Source organism: Siphateles boraxobius, unplaced genomic scaffold, assembly GCF_051911475.1.
Source record: "Siphateles boraxobius isolate OS27281-9 unplaced genomic scaffold, OSU_SipBor_1 68, whole genome shotgun sequence".
NCBI lineage: Eukaryota > Metazoa > Chordata > Actinopteri > Cypriniformes > Leuciscidae > Siphateles > Siphateles boraxobius.
The window spans coordinates 8,756,932-8,774,026 of record NW_027509195.1 but is presented as its reverse complement, the minus strand read 5'-3'; the positions used below and the strand labels follow the sequence as shown (position 1 = coordinate 8,774,026).

General features: G+C 37.3%; 2 protein-coding genes across 6 annotated transcripts in view; both read left to right on the top strand.

The window, feature by feature from the left end:
- The first annotated feature begins 3,012 nt into the window (after positions 1-3,012).
- On the top strand, positions 3,013-8,340 carry LOC143722853 (uncharacterized). The gene is made up of 5 exons (XM_077214473.1): positions 3,013-3,313; positions 3,516-3,615; positions 3,690-3,790; positions 6,847-6,947; positions 7,060-8,340. Exons 2-5 carry the CDS (start codon positions 3,536-3,538, stop codon positions 7,228-7,230), a joined length of 453 nt encoding a protein of 150 aa, XP_077070588.1. The 5' UTR covers positions 3,013-3,313; positions 3,516-3,535; the 3' UTR covers positions 7,231-8,340.
- An 815-nt stretch (positions 8,341-9,155) lies between these two features.
- Positions 9,156-17,095, top strand: part of lamb2l (laminin, beta 2-like) — a 46,954-nt gene continuing 39,014 nt past the window's right edge. For 2 of the 5 annotated variants that reach the window (XM_077214454.1, XM_077214453.1), the window contains exon 1: positions 9,267-9,337. Coding sequence is in view for 1 of the 5 variants with exons in the window: in XM_077214451.1 (XP_077070566.1) it covers positions 9,193-9,337 (145 nt within the window). In the remaining 4 variants the exon portion in view is untranslated. Of the gene's footprint in view, positions 9,338-17,095 lie in introns of all 5 variants that reach the window. The other 3 variants (XM_077214451.1, XM_077214452.1, XM_077214455.1) reach the window with 3 other exon arrangements.

Here is a 17,095-nt window from a genome sequence, read left to right as displayed (position 1 = left end):
ACTGATTTGAGGAAAAAAACACACAAAATGACTTATTTTCAATATAAAATGTGATTGTGGACTGGATTTTTTTTACCTTTTATCACAGTCTTGGACATGTCAAAGATTAGAAACAACATTGGTTTTGATGCATTGTTAGTTTTTGTGCAGCATCAGATTTTAACTTTTTCTCCCTCATTTACTGTTGGTGGCTGTTTTTGCCCCATTGACTTCCATTATAACCACATTTTTTGAATGCAAAGCCATGACACCATATAAACATGCATTTTTGATTGTTGGTGGGTTTCCCCGTTGGGAAGAGGTAAAATTTATAATTTTTACTGTTGATAACCAGGTGGCACCATTAACCCTTTAGATAGCCCTGTGCAAAAAAAAGCTTAGTTTCTGGGCTTTTACATGGAGTTATATGGAGTATAATAGCATATTAAAGTGTGTGTGTGTGTGTGTGTGTGTGTGTGTGTGTGTGTGTGTGTGTGTGTGTGTGTGTGTGTGTGTGTGTGTGTGTGTGTGTGTGTGTGTGTGTGTGTGTGTGTGTGTGTGTGTGTGTGTGTGTGTGTGTGTGTGTGTGTGTGTGTGTGTGTGTGTGTGTGTGTGTGTGTGTGTGTGTGTGTGTGTGTGTGTGTTTTTCAATCTGTTTTTCACGGAGGAGATGATTGACCTCATTGTCCAACCTCCATGGGCGCTGCACAATGAGAAACTGGACTGGGGTGGACTCCACAGATCTCCGTGCCTACATGGGGCTACTGATTTTGGCTGGCGTCTACAGGGATCTGATCAGGGGAAGCTTGTCCTATGTGTGTGTGTGTGTGTGTGTGTGTGTGTGTGTGTGTGTGTGTGTGTGTGTGTGTGTGTGTGTGTGTGTGTGTGTGTGTGTGTGTGTGTGTGTGTGTGTGTGTGTGTGTGTGTGTGTGTGTGTGTGTGTGTGTGTGTGTGAGAGAGAGAGAGCGAGAGAGAGAGAGAGTGTGAGAACTCACCTTGATGCTTCTGAGAAAATCAAAACATACACCTCAGCTCTCAGAACTACATGGAGTAAACAAAAACAAAGTGCCTTTTGATGGTGAGAAATGCAGACTAAACAAAACAAATCAAGTGGATTTAAACACTTGCATGCAAGCCTGCTGGTAATTTGATGATGAGAAGAGCAGCAAGTAACATGAGAAAGGGCTTGACTTGTAGTGAAGTTTTAGAGATGATTATGCAGCCTGAGCCCTCCAGCGAGTCTTCTCCCTCTGACACCACAGACTCAGGAGAGTCAGATCCTGATTTGGATGTGGCACCCTCATCATCCTCTCTAGCTTCCACTGAAGGCGAGGAGCATTCGGAGGATCCTGGATCTGGGTGGATTGGGAGAAACGGCGAAGTGTGGTTTTCCACCAACGCGGAGACAACTCCCTTTCTTCAGCCTGCCAGAGGCGTGACTCCAGGGCCGACGCGCTATGCCATCGCAGGGGTCCAGAACATGGATTCTGTGTTCAATCTGTTTTTCACGGAGGAGATGATTGACCTCATTGTCAGCATGACCAACCTCCATGGGCGCTGCACAATGAGAAACTGGACCGGGGTGGACTCCACAGATCTCCGTGCCTACTAGGGCTACTGATTTTGGCCGGTGTCTACAGGGATCTGATCGGGGGAAGCTTGTCCTCTCTATGGCGAGCTGGTCTCTGCAGCTTGTCGTCAAAACGCAGAGCTCTGCTGATTTCATGGAATCTTGAGAGGGACATGGTGGCTCTAAAAATCGCAGGACCACTGCGATCATCCCACAGGGAATGTGTGGTCCCCTTTGGACCTGTAGACGCCGGCCAGAATCACAGTTTCTCATTGTACACAATGTACATTGTACACACACACACACACACACACACACACACACACACACACACACACACACACACACACACACACACACACACACACACACACTTTAATATGCTATTCTACTCCATATAACTCCATGTAAAAGCCCAGAAACTAAGCTTTTTTTTGCACAGGGCTACCTAAAGGGTTAATGGTGCCACCTGGTTATCAACAGTAAAAATTATAAATTTTACCTCTTCCCAACGGGGAAAACCACCAACAATCAAAAATGCATGATTATATGGTGTCATGGCTTTGCAATCAAAAAATGTGGTTATAATGGAAGTCAATGGGGCTTAAACAGCCACCAACAGTAAATGAGGGCGAAAAAGTTAAAATCTGATGCTGCACAAAAATTAACAATGCATCAAAACCAATGTTGTTTCTAATCTTTGACATGTCCAAGACTGTGATAAAAGGTAAAAAAAAATCCAGTCCACAATCACATTTTATATTGAAAATAAGTCATTTTGTGTGTTTTTTTCCCCAAATCAGTGACATCATTTATGAATTTGGCAATTAAAGAGTTAAAATCCTGATTTAAAAAAAAACAATTAGTAGTTTTGATCAGAACTGAGGTTAATTAATAGATTTATGCAAAAAAATTAGAAAAAAATATTTATCTGATACATTTTTACAGCAGTTTAAAGTAGTGGCTGTTTTCAGCCACGGACATAACGAAAGGGTAGTGAATTTGCCCACACTGTACTGTTGAGTTTTGGAAAATATTTTTCCCAAAATATGTGTAAAAATAATATTTGTCACCAAAAATCATTCCATTTGCTGAAACACGGAAAAAGTTATGGCCAAATTAAGACTCAAAAATACCCCATAGTGGCTGAAAACAGCCACAACAGCACATAAGGGTTAATATGAGTATAGAATTCATTAGTGTTTAAAATCTACAGATTGTCCATTAGGACAGAATTTCTCTTTCATCCTTTACTCTCAGAAAAAAGAAAGCTGTTTCAGGTGTGGATAAGATACTAATATGCACTTTTTAGGCACAAAGGTGTATCTTTTGAAAGGGTAGCGCCCCAGTGACAGCTTTTGTACCTTTTTTTCTGAGAGTGCTTAACATTACTTTGTCTTGTCAGTTTCCTTAATTTTTCGCTCATCAGCTTTAGTATTAACAGGACATGTTTGGACCCGCAGGTCTAGAGTCAATCATTAAACACACATCACTTCTGGGCCAACACATACTATCCCACAATCCCTGGACAGCAGTGGCAAGTGTCAGAAGGGATGGGACTCTATTTGTCCTCATTCCTTAGAGGAATCAGGTGCTTTCTGTCACCTGGGTTACCGGATCTCCATGGATGTCACAACCAACCCACTGCCTGAACTGAGTGGCACGGCTCTACCCAGATCTGTCTCAGCCTGATCTGGAATCAGTCAGCTGGATGTCACTCCCGTGTTTCTAAGAGTACTAGGAGAAAGTCACCGATAAATACAGGTGAGAATATATGTTTATTTTTGCTGTATTTGCATTTGTGGTCCTAAAGTCTATAAGATCTGGGTGATTTCATGAATTACTTTGCATCTGAATTTTTAGGTTTTTCTTAAATGTTTTGGCAATTTTACAAAAGGCATATAAGACGGCAGGTAGAGTATTTGATTTCTTTTATCAAGAAGTAGCATCCTCTGTCTGCTCACAGTTGTGCTGTCAAAACGCCTAATGATGGAACAAAACATGGTGCTGGAAAATAAACTGATCCAGGATGACTGCAATCTAAAATGCAAGCAATACCTCATCAGGTATGTGTTTTTTGTTGGATGGAGTAACGGCTGTACTTCTTAACTATTTGATCAGCTGGTAATCTGTCTTTTAGTTTGTTTGATGAATCGACTGCAGAGTATTTCCTCAGCCCTTCCTCTTGTTTAAAGGCAATAATACCTCCTTGGTTTTCCCAGCTAAAAGACGACATGAAAGGTATTGACATTTTTGTTTCTACAGATGGATAACTGTATAAGAAGTGAATTTATTGGGTAAATTTACTCATTACGTGCAATAAGATAATAAATAATATGGTCTGTATGATTTTTTATGTTTTTGAAAAAAGTCTCTTATGTTTACTAAGGCTGCATCTATTTGATAAAAAATACAGTTATATTGTGAAATGTTAATACACTGGCCCTCATTTATCATTCTTGCGTAGAAACGGGCGTATATGTTGGCGTAAGATTATGCTTACACTCCTCTCACCGCCTGATTTATGAAGCTGTGCGTACCTTTGAAATCCAGGTGTACGCAATACCTGCCCTTGATAAATGCCGCGGCTGAAAATGATCGTCATTAGAATAACACGACCCTATATATTCAAGTATCCGCTTCCCCCACACCCTCATTTTACGCCATGGACACACGGAAGACGGCAAAGAGGAGACACTTCTCTGGAGATCGAGACCATCACCATCATGAAAAATTATTATTAAATCAAACAACAATATTGTTGATGATAAATTCAAAGTTAATTGTATTTTTTTTTAAAACGCTATAAATCCATCCATTTTTTGTCTAAAAAAACAACAACAAAAACAATAAGAAGAGAACATGCAACATATAATCACGGACTCATACTATAAATTAATATAAATTAAATAAGTGCAACTGCATGAAATAAATAAAAGCCAAACAAAATAAATAGTAAAATAAATTAAATAGTAAAAATAAAATAAATATTTTTCCAATGTCACGTTCCAATATTATCCACCACATAAAACAAATAATTTAAAAATAACACACAAATACAGTCCTTAAATACAACAATGTTAAAAATACATTCAAATCATTTAGTAACACATTTAGGCTAATAGTAGGCTAATTCGTGCTGAACTTGAAAAAAGTAATGATAACAATATTCAGGCCTACTATTAGGCTACGTGTTGTAGCCATTAACTAAGTGCATTTAGTTTCATATTTGTCAAAAAATAATAATGTTATTTTTTCCCCATCTATGTTGATTATGAAAAGTGAACGCTAAGATAGGATGCGCAATATATCGGGAGACATGCTCAGACATGATTTTGGCCACTTAATTAAGTTTTGTTTTGTAGAAAGCCTTTCTTTAAAGTGAATTTCGTTTTGTATAAATTGTATCTTAATTTTAATATTTTTTTCATCAACCAATTGCCTGGATTTAATAAATAAGAAGCAAATAGCAGACAATATAATCATGAGTCATGACATTGAGGCGCGGGCGCTGTCCCTTGCATTGCACGTGAACTGGAGCGCATCTCATTACAAATTAACCGAAACTCAGTATATGCCTAACAGACATGAGAAATATATCTATAAAGAAAGCTTGAAATGTCTTTAAACGAAACAATTATAAACGAAAAGAAATAGGCTAATCTCTCTATAGGCGCGTTCACTACGGATATGGTGATCATCAATTTCATCTTTGCAGACAGGACACTAGTTTAATAGAAATAAAATACAAATTTATTTTTAAAAATGGCGTTTATCCCGTTTTGGAAAAGAGCTCCTCATATCTTTTAGTTTGTCAGTGCCTTTTGTGGTGTTAGGAATTGTTTTTCTGCGGATTTCCGCACTAACTCAAAACGTGCGTACATGTACACCACCTCCTGACCTGGCGTAGGATTTGAGCGTGCCGTACGCCAACGTCCATATTGATAAATATCAAAGTCACCGTGGTTTTGGGTGTTCGCCAGGTGTACGCTGGAAATTTGGTGTACGCACTTTTGATAAATGAGGGCCAATTTGTTTTCTATTTTAATATTTTAAAATGCAATTCATTCCTGTGATGGCAAAGCTGAATTTTCAGAATCTTCTGTTACACGATCCTTCATAAATCGATCTAATATGCTGATTTGATGCTCAAGAAACATTTCTTATTTGTTAGATTTATTGTTGAATTATAGTTGTCAGTGTTGAAAACAGTTGTGCAGCTGAATATTTTGTGGAAACTATGATACATTTCATTCACTATTCTATGATGAATAGAAAGCTCAGAATAACAGCATTTATTTGAAATAGAAATCTTTTGTAACATTTTAAATGTCTACTGTCAAATTTGATCAATGTAAAGCATGCTTTGGAATAATAGTATTCATTTTTAGAACAACAGCAAATCTTACAGAACTCAAACTTTTGAATGGTAGTAAATAAAGTTTTTTTTGTAATAACTGAAGAAGAAGAAAAAATCGTAAAATGAAACATTTAAAGGGTTAGTTCACCCAAAAATGAAAATTAAGTCATTAATTACTCACCCCCATGCTGTACCAACCCCGTAAGACCTTCGTTCATCTTCGGAACACAAATGAAGATATTTTTGATTAAATCTGAGAGGTGGATCACTGCTACATAGGCTGCCAGAGGGAATGAAACTTGGCGGCCCAGAAAGTCATTAAAGAACATGTTTAAATATTCCATGTGCCTACAGTGGCTCAACTATAAGTTTATCAAGCGACGAGAATACTTTTTGTGCGGGAAAAAAAAAAAAACATAACGACTTTATTCGACTATTCCTTTTCTTCCTTGTGGGCCTGAGACGAGAGTTCAAGAGATTTCCACGACGCATGCGCGAGAACTGAGAAGAGGACGTTCTTCTTCTAATACTTCTTGTTCAGTTCTCGCGCATGCGTCGTGGAAATCTCTTGAACTCTCGTCTCAGGCCCACAAGGAAGAAAAGGAATGGTCGAATAAAGTCGTTATTTATGTGTTTTTTTCGGGAAAAAGTAGTCTCGTCGCTTGATAAACTTATAGTTGAGCCACTGTAGGCACATGGAATATTTAAACATTTTCTTTAATGACTTTTCTGGGCCGTCAAGTTTCATTCCCTTAGGCAGCCTATGTAGCAGTGATCCACCTCTCAGATTTAATCAAAAATATCTTCATTTGTGTTCCGAAGATGAACGAAGGTCTTACGGGGTTGGTACAGCATGGGGGTGAGTAATTAATGACTTAATTTTCATTTTTGGGTGAACTAACCCTTTAAGATGATTAAGTGTGGTCTCTGTTATTAGATGACATGAGTGCAGTTGCCCTGTGGGATACTCTGAGACAACGCACTGCACAGATACTGCAAGAATCAAACACTGAGCCCTCAATGGTGAACACTAATGAGGTCAACTCCAGAGTTTCTCTTACTGCCAACTAAAACAGTCAACTCTGAAATCTCAATATGTGTCTTTCCTAAGAGACAACCAGCAACGTTATACTTTGCTCTTCTTCAACAGATTGCAAGAAGGGTGACAGACTGGAAGACACTGATAAAAAAGGACCATCTGATGCATCTAGCAGGGGTGAAATACATGTTCCGCTGCGCTCAGCGTAACCAAGCCTTCTCTGCCCTCCTTCTACAACACAACCCTCTTTTTGACTATGGGATAAATAATGGACTGATGTGATTTTTTCCCATAATGCCAAATCAACCAAGGAGACTATAGAGAGCAGGGATATGACTCAGTAATTTAGGACAGTCAAACTGTACTAAGTAAAATACAGCCTTTTTTCCAAGACTTATACCATCACTATTATCCCATTAGAGACTTGCACAGGCTTGATACATGAGTCAGTTAATGTAGGCTTTGTACTTGCCCATCACTACCATAGGAGGGCAGCAGATTGTAAATTTGTCTTTTAGTCTCAGTCCTGAAACAATTCTTATTCTCTAGCACAGTGGGTTTCAACTGGTTTTGCTTCAGGACCCAGATTGTACTAAGCCAACACAATATAAAAACAATATTTTAACTTGTAAATATTGTCGTCTAGGTCGTATTCTCTTTAACCTTGTGCAGTTATACTGATAACTTAATTATGCACAATTATATTTTGTTGCATTTAGCATTTTCCCCCTGTGAATCTATCACTTTGGAACACAACCCACCAGCTGAAACCCACCCTAATGCTTCAGATTCTGAAACCCTTAAATTATAGATAAAACATTTGTTGAATTTACTACATAGGCCTACAGTTTGCTCTCTAGATGACCCCTAACCTCTGCTGTTCATGCATCATTCACCATCTACTCACTGCCCTTATTCTCACGGCTACTATTAGACTATATGCCTAACTAACCCCTTAATTAGAAAACAAAAAATATTTGCTATGAGAACAAATCAGCATGGAACCTGGAACCTTCCAATTTTACTATTATGTAGTGTTGGCATATTTGTATAAAGATCTGAATACACAACTTTGACAGACTTTTCTTTTAAATTTTGCATTACCTTATCTCCCCTGCATGTGCCTCACTCTTGTAGGGTACATCTCAGCAAGCCAAGTAGGCTACCTTCAGGTGTTTAGCCTACAGGAGGAAAGCCCTGAATTTGTAATGCATGAATCCTCTGACTGCAAGTATGTATATGTTAATGCATTTATCAATTATACTGAAGCATTAGATTAGAATAGTTTTCCCCTCATGTTAAATGTCTCTTAACCTGCATTACAATGAAAACTAAATGTGTTTAATCTCAGATGGGAAGATTTGCAATAAACACTGTGTGGAGCAACTCAAAGCTGATGTAACTATCATAACTGAGACAAGTTTAATGTGCAAAGATCAGACTTTTTTTCTACATGTTACCAGCACGCGCACACACAAAACATTAACAAACAAACAAAAAACTAGGCCTACAGCACAAAGGCTAGTATAACCTAGGCTACTTGATTATTAAACTGACAAACGATGTAATTGCATAAATCATTCTTCTAAAGAAACCATAGAAAGAAACAGTCACTGTGAAACACAGGGATACTTGCTAACAAATACGGATGAGAACTGCCTGAAGGGAAATGGCTTGAACAACTCCCTCCTTGGAAATTATGAGATGGTCCTAACTGCAGAACATGAAATCCACGGGGAGGAGTCGGATCCAGATCCAACTCCTCCTACCTTATATATACCTAAACCTACCGATCTCCGCCCCCTGATCCCTAAACCCACCCCTAATCCTACCCATCTCCACCCCTTGGATCTTGATCCGACTCCTCCCCGTGGATCTCATGTACTGCATTGAGGTACTGGAAATTATCCCTTTTGATCATTTCCGAATTATAGAACTTAAAAAAAGACATGAAACACGAAATGATCAGCGAATAAATAAGTCATCTCAACAAACTTGCGGCGCAGACTATCAGCCAAATATGACTGCCACAGGCTATAGCCTAAGACTCAAATCTGGATATCTCTCTAATATAAAACTTCGCTTTTTATATTTAATATAAAACTTCGGTTTTTATATTTAATATAAAAAAGAATATATACTAGGCCTACGCCTCTTTATTTCAGACCACCAAACGACACCCTAAAGTTACAAATGGGTGTATACGTTAAACTGTTAATTTGAGGATTATTTAAAACACAAGCCATGACGTCGCCATACAAACACTGCCTGTTTATAATCGAGAGCGAGGGAAAACCCGCGTGGGCTCCTCCTTCAGCACTGAACTGTGCATGTGAACAGGTGGACGCGCAGCTCGCGAAAGGAGAGCTGCTGCGAAGTCAATCCACAGGTAAGAGTTAAAGATATCCTGTCTAACTTTGTACTTTGATTGATTTACCGACACTTTTACAGTTTAAAATCTTATTTTAAAACGTTTCAAACTCGAAACTGGGCAGCCCCATATAGTTTATATGAACTTTTCATTTCAAGTCGGTAGGCTACAATGCTGCACATTTTCTGTTGTTTCTTTGGTTTTAGCTACTAATAAACCTTTTATGTCCTGTCACTGAGAGATCTTTATACTAACTACAAAGCATTTAAACGTGTATATGTGTACACGTTTGTAGCCTATAAGTAATGTAACTTTCTGCACAGAGGAAATTTGATGCATGTGGTCAAGTTGAATTTTGGTTTCTAATTGGTTCCCAAACAATTCATGAAGTATCAGAGTGCATGTCATTGAGTATAATATAGGGTTAATCTGTAAAAAGAATCCTACTCCTGCACTCTTGAGAAAATTCTTCAGCTTATCACCTATAGAGACCTTCCATGTTGCTGAACATTTTCCTCTACACTTTCGTGGAGGAAAATTTTCCTTAAAAGGATAGTTCACTAAAAAAAATGAAAATTCTGATTTAGGCCTATACTTGCCCTTGTGTCATGAGTTTCCTCTTCTATTTAAATAAATGTATCAGTGTTTGATTGTTTGTCTATATAATGGAAGTCACCAAAACTTTACCAACATTCAAAATTTCTTCTTTTGTGTGCTGGACATGATGACAGAATTGTCCGTTTTTGGTTGAACTATCCCTTTAACTTTTCAAGTGTTCTATTCAATTTTTGCTTGTCATTTGCTTGTGAAGTCAGCAGTATTATTGGAGTTAATGAGTGTGAGGTCACATAATGATGTCACATAATCTGAGATCTCCATAGAAAGTCTTATGTCTTATGGGTTTAGAATGACATGAGGGTAATTAATGAAAGAATGTTAATTTTTTGGTGAACCCTTTAAAGGCTGTAAGCTGACAGTCAGACACAGGGCAAATCAATGCACAGAGTCATAAAGCATGGGAAATGATCCCTTTTTCTGAGTATAGCTTTAATCGGCTTTCTTTTGACTTTTAGCCTTATAGCTGTGGATGACGGTAAACTCTTTAAAGAGTTCCACGAGTCCTAGACCTCTAGGAGGGCTTCAGGTTCTTCAGACCCTGTTAGCTGGTAGATGCACTACACTGGTCGAGCAAATGAAATGAATATGAATGTTAACGAATAGCTCTCTCCCGTTATCATAGACCTACTTTAGTTGTGCCTAGCAATGTCCACCTGCAAAATCCTCCCTCCCAAACACAGATACTCTTGAGATTAGTTTAAACAAATGTTTTGGAAATGCTAGATTTCTGCATTCTGGGTCTGAAGCCTCTGCAATAATTACTCGCAGCTGTAGGAAAAGCTGTCAAAATATATTCTGTGTATCTGTCTCTCATGATAGCTCCGCTGGCTGTTCATTCTCTCTGGAGCCTTATTTAAAACGTCAGTCCTGTGATTGCTTGGGAATTTCAGGTTTTTGAAGCATCAAATGAGCAATCTCATCAGTCAGTTGAGGTAATCTTTACTGTCAGCATGATGAAATGATGATGGATCTAAAGTCCTGGGTATAAGACATAATAATTGGCAAGTATACACATAATTTCTCTCTGACGTATTTTGATGTTTTTATAGTGAATTTCAATGATGAGCCACAATGCCATTACAAGCATGTGGAGCCATCACCATCTGTTGCATAGCAACAAAAAAGTAGTTATTTAGTACCATGTACTAAAAACAATTTTCTTTTATTTTGACTCAATTCAGCAACCAATGTAATTCTTCTAAGCCCTCTAAAATCAAACATCAACAATTACTTAACTGCAATTACAAATAAAAAACAAATATTTACAATTTACTATTTTTTTTGGTAAAAAATAATGTTAATTATGAAAAATACTTAATTTTAATATAGAATATATATGTACATTTAATATGTATTGGTTTCAATGGTTTGAGGAACACATCACTATATGACTTTTGCCTCAATAAACTCCTAATTTACTGCTTATTAATAGTTAGTATGGCAGTTGTTGTAGTGGTAAAGTTTAGGTATTGGTTAGGATTAAGGGATGTACAATATGGTCATGCAGAATAAAGGATTAATATGTGCTTCATAAGTGCTAATAAACAGCCAATACGTTAATAATACGCAAGCTAATAAGCAATTAGTTAATAGTGAGAATTTGTCCCCAAACTAAATTGTTACCATTTCAACTACCCTATCATTGATCAGACATGTTGTTTCATGGAAATATGACTTCATTTTTCTTACATGTTGAAATTAAATGTGTCATGGCCTTTGTGAATCGTCTCATCCTGCGTGGGGAGTAATGTAGCTCTCTCTGGCATTCTGACAAGAATGCTGGGAATTGTATAGTTCCACAACATCACTTGTCACTCTACTGAACATTTTGGAATGACCCTTTGAGGAAGACCTGGCCTTTTTCCTCAATCTCTCATTCTCTGGAAGTTCAAAGGTGATCATCAAGTTCAACATTTGGAATTCTTTAACATGTAATTGGTTCTTTGATCATGAACATAGAGTATCTCCTCAGAACTCTGATGAGGCCTCAGGTTTCTCGTCATCCTGCACGCACGAAATGAAAGAAATGTCCTGCTAGATTGTTACATAAAAGGCACAGCTTTTTTTGGATTACTGACAGTTTTCTGGAATGTATTGATTAATGGATAACTTGAACATAAGAGTGCATAATTAATAATATACAAGCTTCTGTATGTTTTCAATGGAATTTTTATCAACTTTATTGTCCCCTGAAGCTAGTCTGTTTGGATAAAGTTGATTAAGTTATGAATAGCTTCGTTTTCTATGGCACTAGTAGACCTTCTCAGGTATTTGCACAGTCTTCCAATGATTCCCTTTTATACTTAGCTAACACTGATGTGATTGCTGTGATAATACATTAAAGCCTGTCAGCAACAAAAACGTTCAGTTTCGCTGACTGCCTGTGTGATCACAAAATGTAACATTTCATATGTATTAGTTACTCAGTGATCATTTATGATTTATTCTATTAGCATAATTCTGTGGTAGATATTTCTCTATTTCTCACCTGACCTTATTTTTCCTGGGTCTCGTCTACAATCGACCTCCCTGAATGTCTACAGTCGACGTTTAGTCCATCTGGGTCTCGTCTACAATCGACGTCCCCGAACGTCTACAGTCGACGTTTAGTCTATCTGGGTCTCGTCTACAATCGACGTACCCTATAGTCTACAGTCGACGTTTAGTATATCTGGGTCTCATCTACAATCGACGTCCCCTATCTCTCACTTGTTCCCCTAACTAACTTGCTTCCCTATATCTAACTTGCTGTGCAGCAATAATAAACAGACAGACTTTAGCAAATGTCCTCTAAATGCTTTAATCACGGCAGGGAGATCTTCCTGAGCAGTTCTCCAGATAATCTCTCCTAAGAAGAAGCTTTAAGCACGGCCGGGGATCTCAGACAAATTTCAGAGAGAATCCCACCAGCGAACACGACTACAACAGTTTTTTATAAAATAGGAGTATGGCAAAAATGACATGAAACATTACATAATTTCCCCACAATTTGATTGGTTCCTCATAGACAAACCCTCTTGTTACTAGGTAACCACAAGGTTTCAAGTTTAGACATCTGTCTAGTTTCATTTCACATATTTGTTATTTTTACACTTACACAACCAAAGTCACAAATTTTCACCAGAGGGGACACATGCATCAGTCAAAAACATGTGATTGTTGTTCCTGCAAGAAAAATAAATGTTAGTTATGATTAATTAAAAAATCCATCACAAGCTTTTCACAATGCATGTTGTTTCAAAGCAGCTTTACAGAAAATACTTGTTTCAGTGTTACAATTCTGTTATCAGCCAGATATGTGTATCAATGTAACATACATATGGAAGTAATATACAGCTGTAATATGCAATGTGATTAGTTAACATAATGTACGCCTCATAATAATGACAATATAAAGATATTATTACAATATTAGGATTATATTCAAAAAGTTTTTATGTATATCTATTTTATGATATCTGCCCTCATCAGGAATTTTTGCAATTGTCAGTGTCGTCTGAAAACATTGCAAAGGCTGGATCCAAACTGGAGCTGGCATATTAACAGTAGTGGGATGTGCATTAGCATAATCAACTGAATTTTTAGCAAATTAATTGATTGATTTGGATAGTGACTGACCACTTAAATGTGTGTTTGTGTGTGTTTAATGGGAAAAAGGAAGTGTTAGGAAGTGCAATATCTCTGTGACTGAATCTGAAGGTGAGCACCGGTTTTAAGTTTACATTTGACTACTGTTTGATCTTACTCCGGAAAAGCCAGAGGGAGTGAGCTCACGTGAGAGCACTCAGGTTGTCTGGTTAGAGAATAACCTTGGTAATAAATGGTCTTAAAAACCAGGTACAGGTGCCAGAGCCTGCTGTTCTGCATTAAGATTCAATATCCTTCTTACATAAATGTGATTATATACGTAAAGCAGTTGTGTTCATATGGATTATGTTCATTTTTAAAGGTTGTGAACCACAAGGCCAAAGTTCAGTCTTTTGAGCTGATTCCTTCTCAGCCTGCTGTCCAGTGGTGTTGTGGTAATATAGTATACTATGCACATCAGATGTGTACGAAGTTAACTTGTTGAGCATAATCAGAAAGACTGCTGGTGTAATCTTGTAGTGCCTGAGGGGAAGCATGCTTGGGTTTGGACTTTGTCTGTACACGTCTCCCATATTAACCCCAGTCGTATTTTTATGTTCAATATTATTTTGGAGGGGGTGTATTGAACAGTTTTTCCTCCAGTTTTTGAATTTTTTTGAAGATGGATGGCTTCCAGCACTATTTTTGTTGGTTGCACAAACCGATCGTCCTCCCATCCCAAACTCACATAATTAGTTGTGCCAATATTAAACTCTCCGAGAAATGCAACAGAATTCAACTTAAATATCGGTACTGATGCCTGTATGGTTTCACACAGTCAGACATAGCAAATGTAAATGCCATGGAAAGCAGTCCAATCAGATGTATCCACAATTTAATATCCCCTATAATTGTGTTTGTGCGTATATCTTTGTCAGCTCTTTTGAACAAGGTTGGTTCTATAGTGTCTTGCAGACTTTTATAGATTGTCATATTTAGTTATTATAAGTGTTTTAAAATTAATAACCAGTCCTGCAGATGACATTGCAAGCAGCGCATGTTCAGTTAGCATAGGTGTGAGAAAAGGATAGTAAATTAAACTTTGTGTTTGTTTCTTTCCTGATACATATTTTTTTAAGTCTGAATGTTTTTTAATGTGTATTACCACATCCACAAAGTGTTGAAAACGATTGTTTTGTGTTTTGTTCTGAATATCACTGTGGTATAATGACCCTTTTTACAAGATGAAAAATAAGTCTCTGATGTCCCCTGAGTGTGTATGTGAAGTTTTAGCTCAAAATAACCCACAGATCATTTTTATAGCATGTTAAAATTGTCCCTTTTTGCGGGTGAGCAAAACACGTCATTTTGTTTGTGTCCCTTTAAATGCAAATGTGCTGCTGCTCCCGGCACCCTTCCAAGAAGAGGGCGGAGCTTCAAGAGTTAGCACCTCCGGTTACCTCACCCAGACATGCACTGAAAATATAAGAAACTGTTCAGCCTTTTATGTTCAAATTGTAGTCTGACAATGATGGAGAGACTCAAGAAGAAGTGGCAACATGTAGAATGGAACAGGACGTTTCTGAATGGTTAGTTGATTAATTTATGTAGCTGATGAGGAGTTAACTTCAAGTCATGTTGCAATAAATGTGAAAAGATGGATGCGGCAGCTTGAGCAGACTCACAAATTTGCTGTACTACAACAACTCTTCCTCTTCTCTACATGGACTCACCCCATTTGTTGCACTTTGAGGGTTGTAACTTTGCAGGTGTTGTTTATCCTCAAACAGCAAAATTACACACTAAATAAAGCTAGAAAAGGGAAATCATAATCAATCACCCCTTTAAATTTCAGTTTAATCTCAAGAGGTTTAGATGTTACATTGTGAATCAGTTCTGTCAAATTAGCCCAGGAGTTACACTCAATTTCAGTTTAACTCAATAATGGATTTCTGCTGTAACCGTTCATGGCTCCTCAGTTTTAAATATTTAGCTTAGATGATTTATCTACTCTTCCCAGGTTAAATCTCTCTTAAACCCTACCAGTAGATAGTAGAACTCATAGACTGAGATATCAGAAGTATGTCATACCTGCCTTGTTCAGTCGCATGTTTGCTGAGGGCTTTTATCTGACAGAGGAGCCCTTAGCAGCATATATCTATATATTTTCTGATATGATAAGGAGTGAGAAAAACAGTCAAATACAGCAGTTCATTCAGGTAATGTTGGTGTCAAATTATTTACTTCAGTACAAAATAAATAATTACTTAACAGACATTTTCCTTCTACATGTTCAATAAGTTACCAATAACCATCATAACAAAGCAATTGAGATGGTGAGGTGGCATTTCACACCCATCGGCACTTGTTCATGAGTCACTCATCCGCAGTGTGAGTGCAGATTTGTAGTCTTTGTCTTCATCTGGTCAGGATGGCCTTCACTCTGCTGATGTTTGCAGATAAAGTCATTTAGCTGCTGTCTTAAAAGCTGCGTGCACTCTACATGATAGAGTAAGCTGCTATCTCATATATGCTGGCAGCCGATTGAACATTGAAGACCAGTGCCAGTTTAGTCTCTTTATTTACTGTGCGAATGTGTAAGGAGTGTTTTAATATGTTATACATTAATATTGATCTCTGTAATATTTCATTTGTGTTAGTGTTAGTGACGTAAACATTTGATTCAGAATTTAGTGTATTGACCACTGTTTAAACACTGATTTAAACATGTCACCAAGATAATACCATCTAGCTGGCTAACAATTGAAGTTTTGTCAAAATTGATAGTCTTGGAAGCATCCAACAAAGTTTTGCAAAATATGTAATTGTTTTCCAACAAAAGTATGTTTCATGGAGTTACATTAGTTAAAAGGGGAAAAATAAAGGGGAAAAAATCTGACATTTATAAGATTTTGTATTTTTCATTTTTTATAGTGGTAACACAAGAAGAAAAGGTAATTATATTAAACAACAAAAATACATCTTTGCTATTGATCAGAACAATCAAAACAAATCTGCAAGCCCATTATTTATTTATTTATTTATTTATTTATATTTATTTCATAAGAAGTAAAAAATCGTAGCTAGTGGTCCGAATGGATGGATGGATAGATTTATGTATTTGTTTGTTTGTTTGTTTGTTTGTTTGTTGGGTCTGAATGGGCCAGAAGAACACATCTTTATTGTTGATTGCTGAATTTTTTAGTTTTAGGTATGTACAGTCACTAATGCTATATGTGTGATAACATTTAAAAAAAAATTAAAAATTCTTACGGTGATCAGAAATGTTCATAGTGGATACTGATTGCATTTTATTTATAATTTTAAATTTTAATTTATTATTGTTATTTTTTAAGTTATGTTCACTTGCTATAACATCTTCAGTTCAGCTCAGCATCTCAAGTTTTTCCTTCTGTGAGTTCAGACTGAATGTTGTATTGGAAGGAAAGAGGGTGTGTGTGGTCAGAGAAAGCCAAAGCATCACTGCCCTCCCCTCTGTACCCCTTAACCAGCTCAACGCCCCCTTAAAGAATGGTTCAGTGCATTCCGTCAGCCTGGAGACCGGCTCCCCCTTTCAAACAGTGGCTTTCA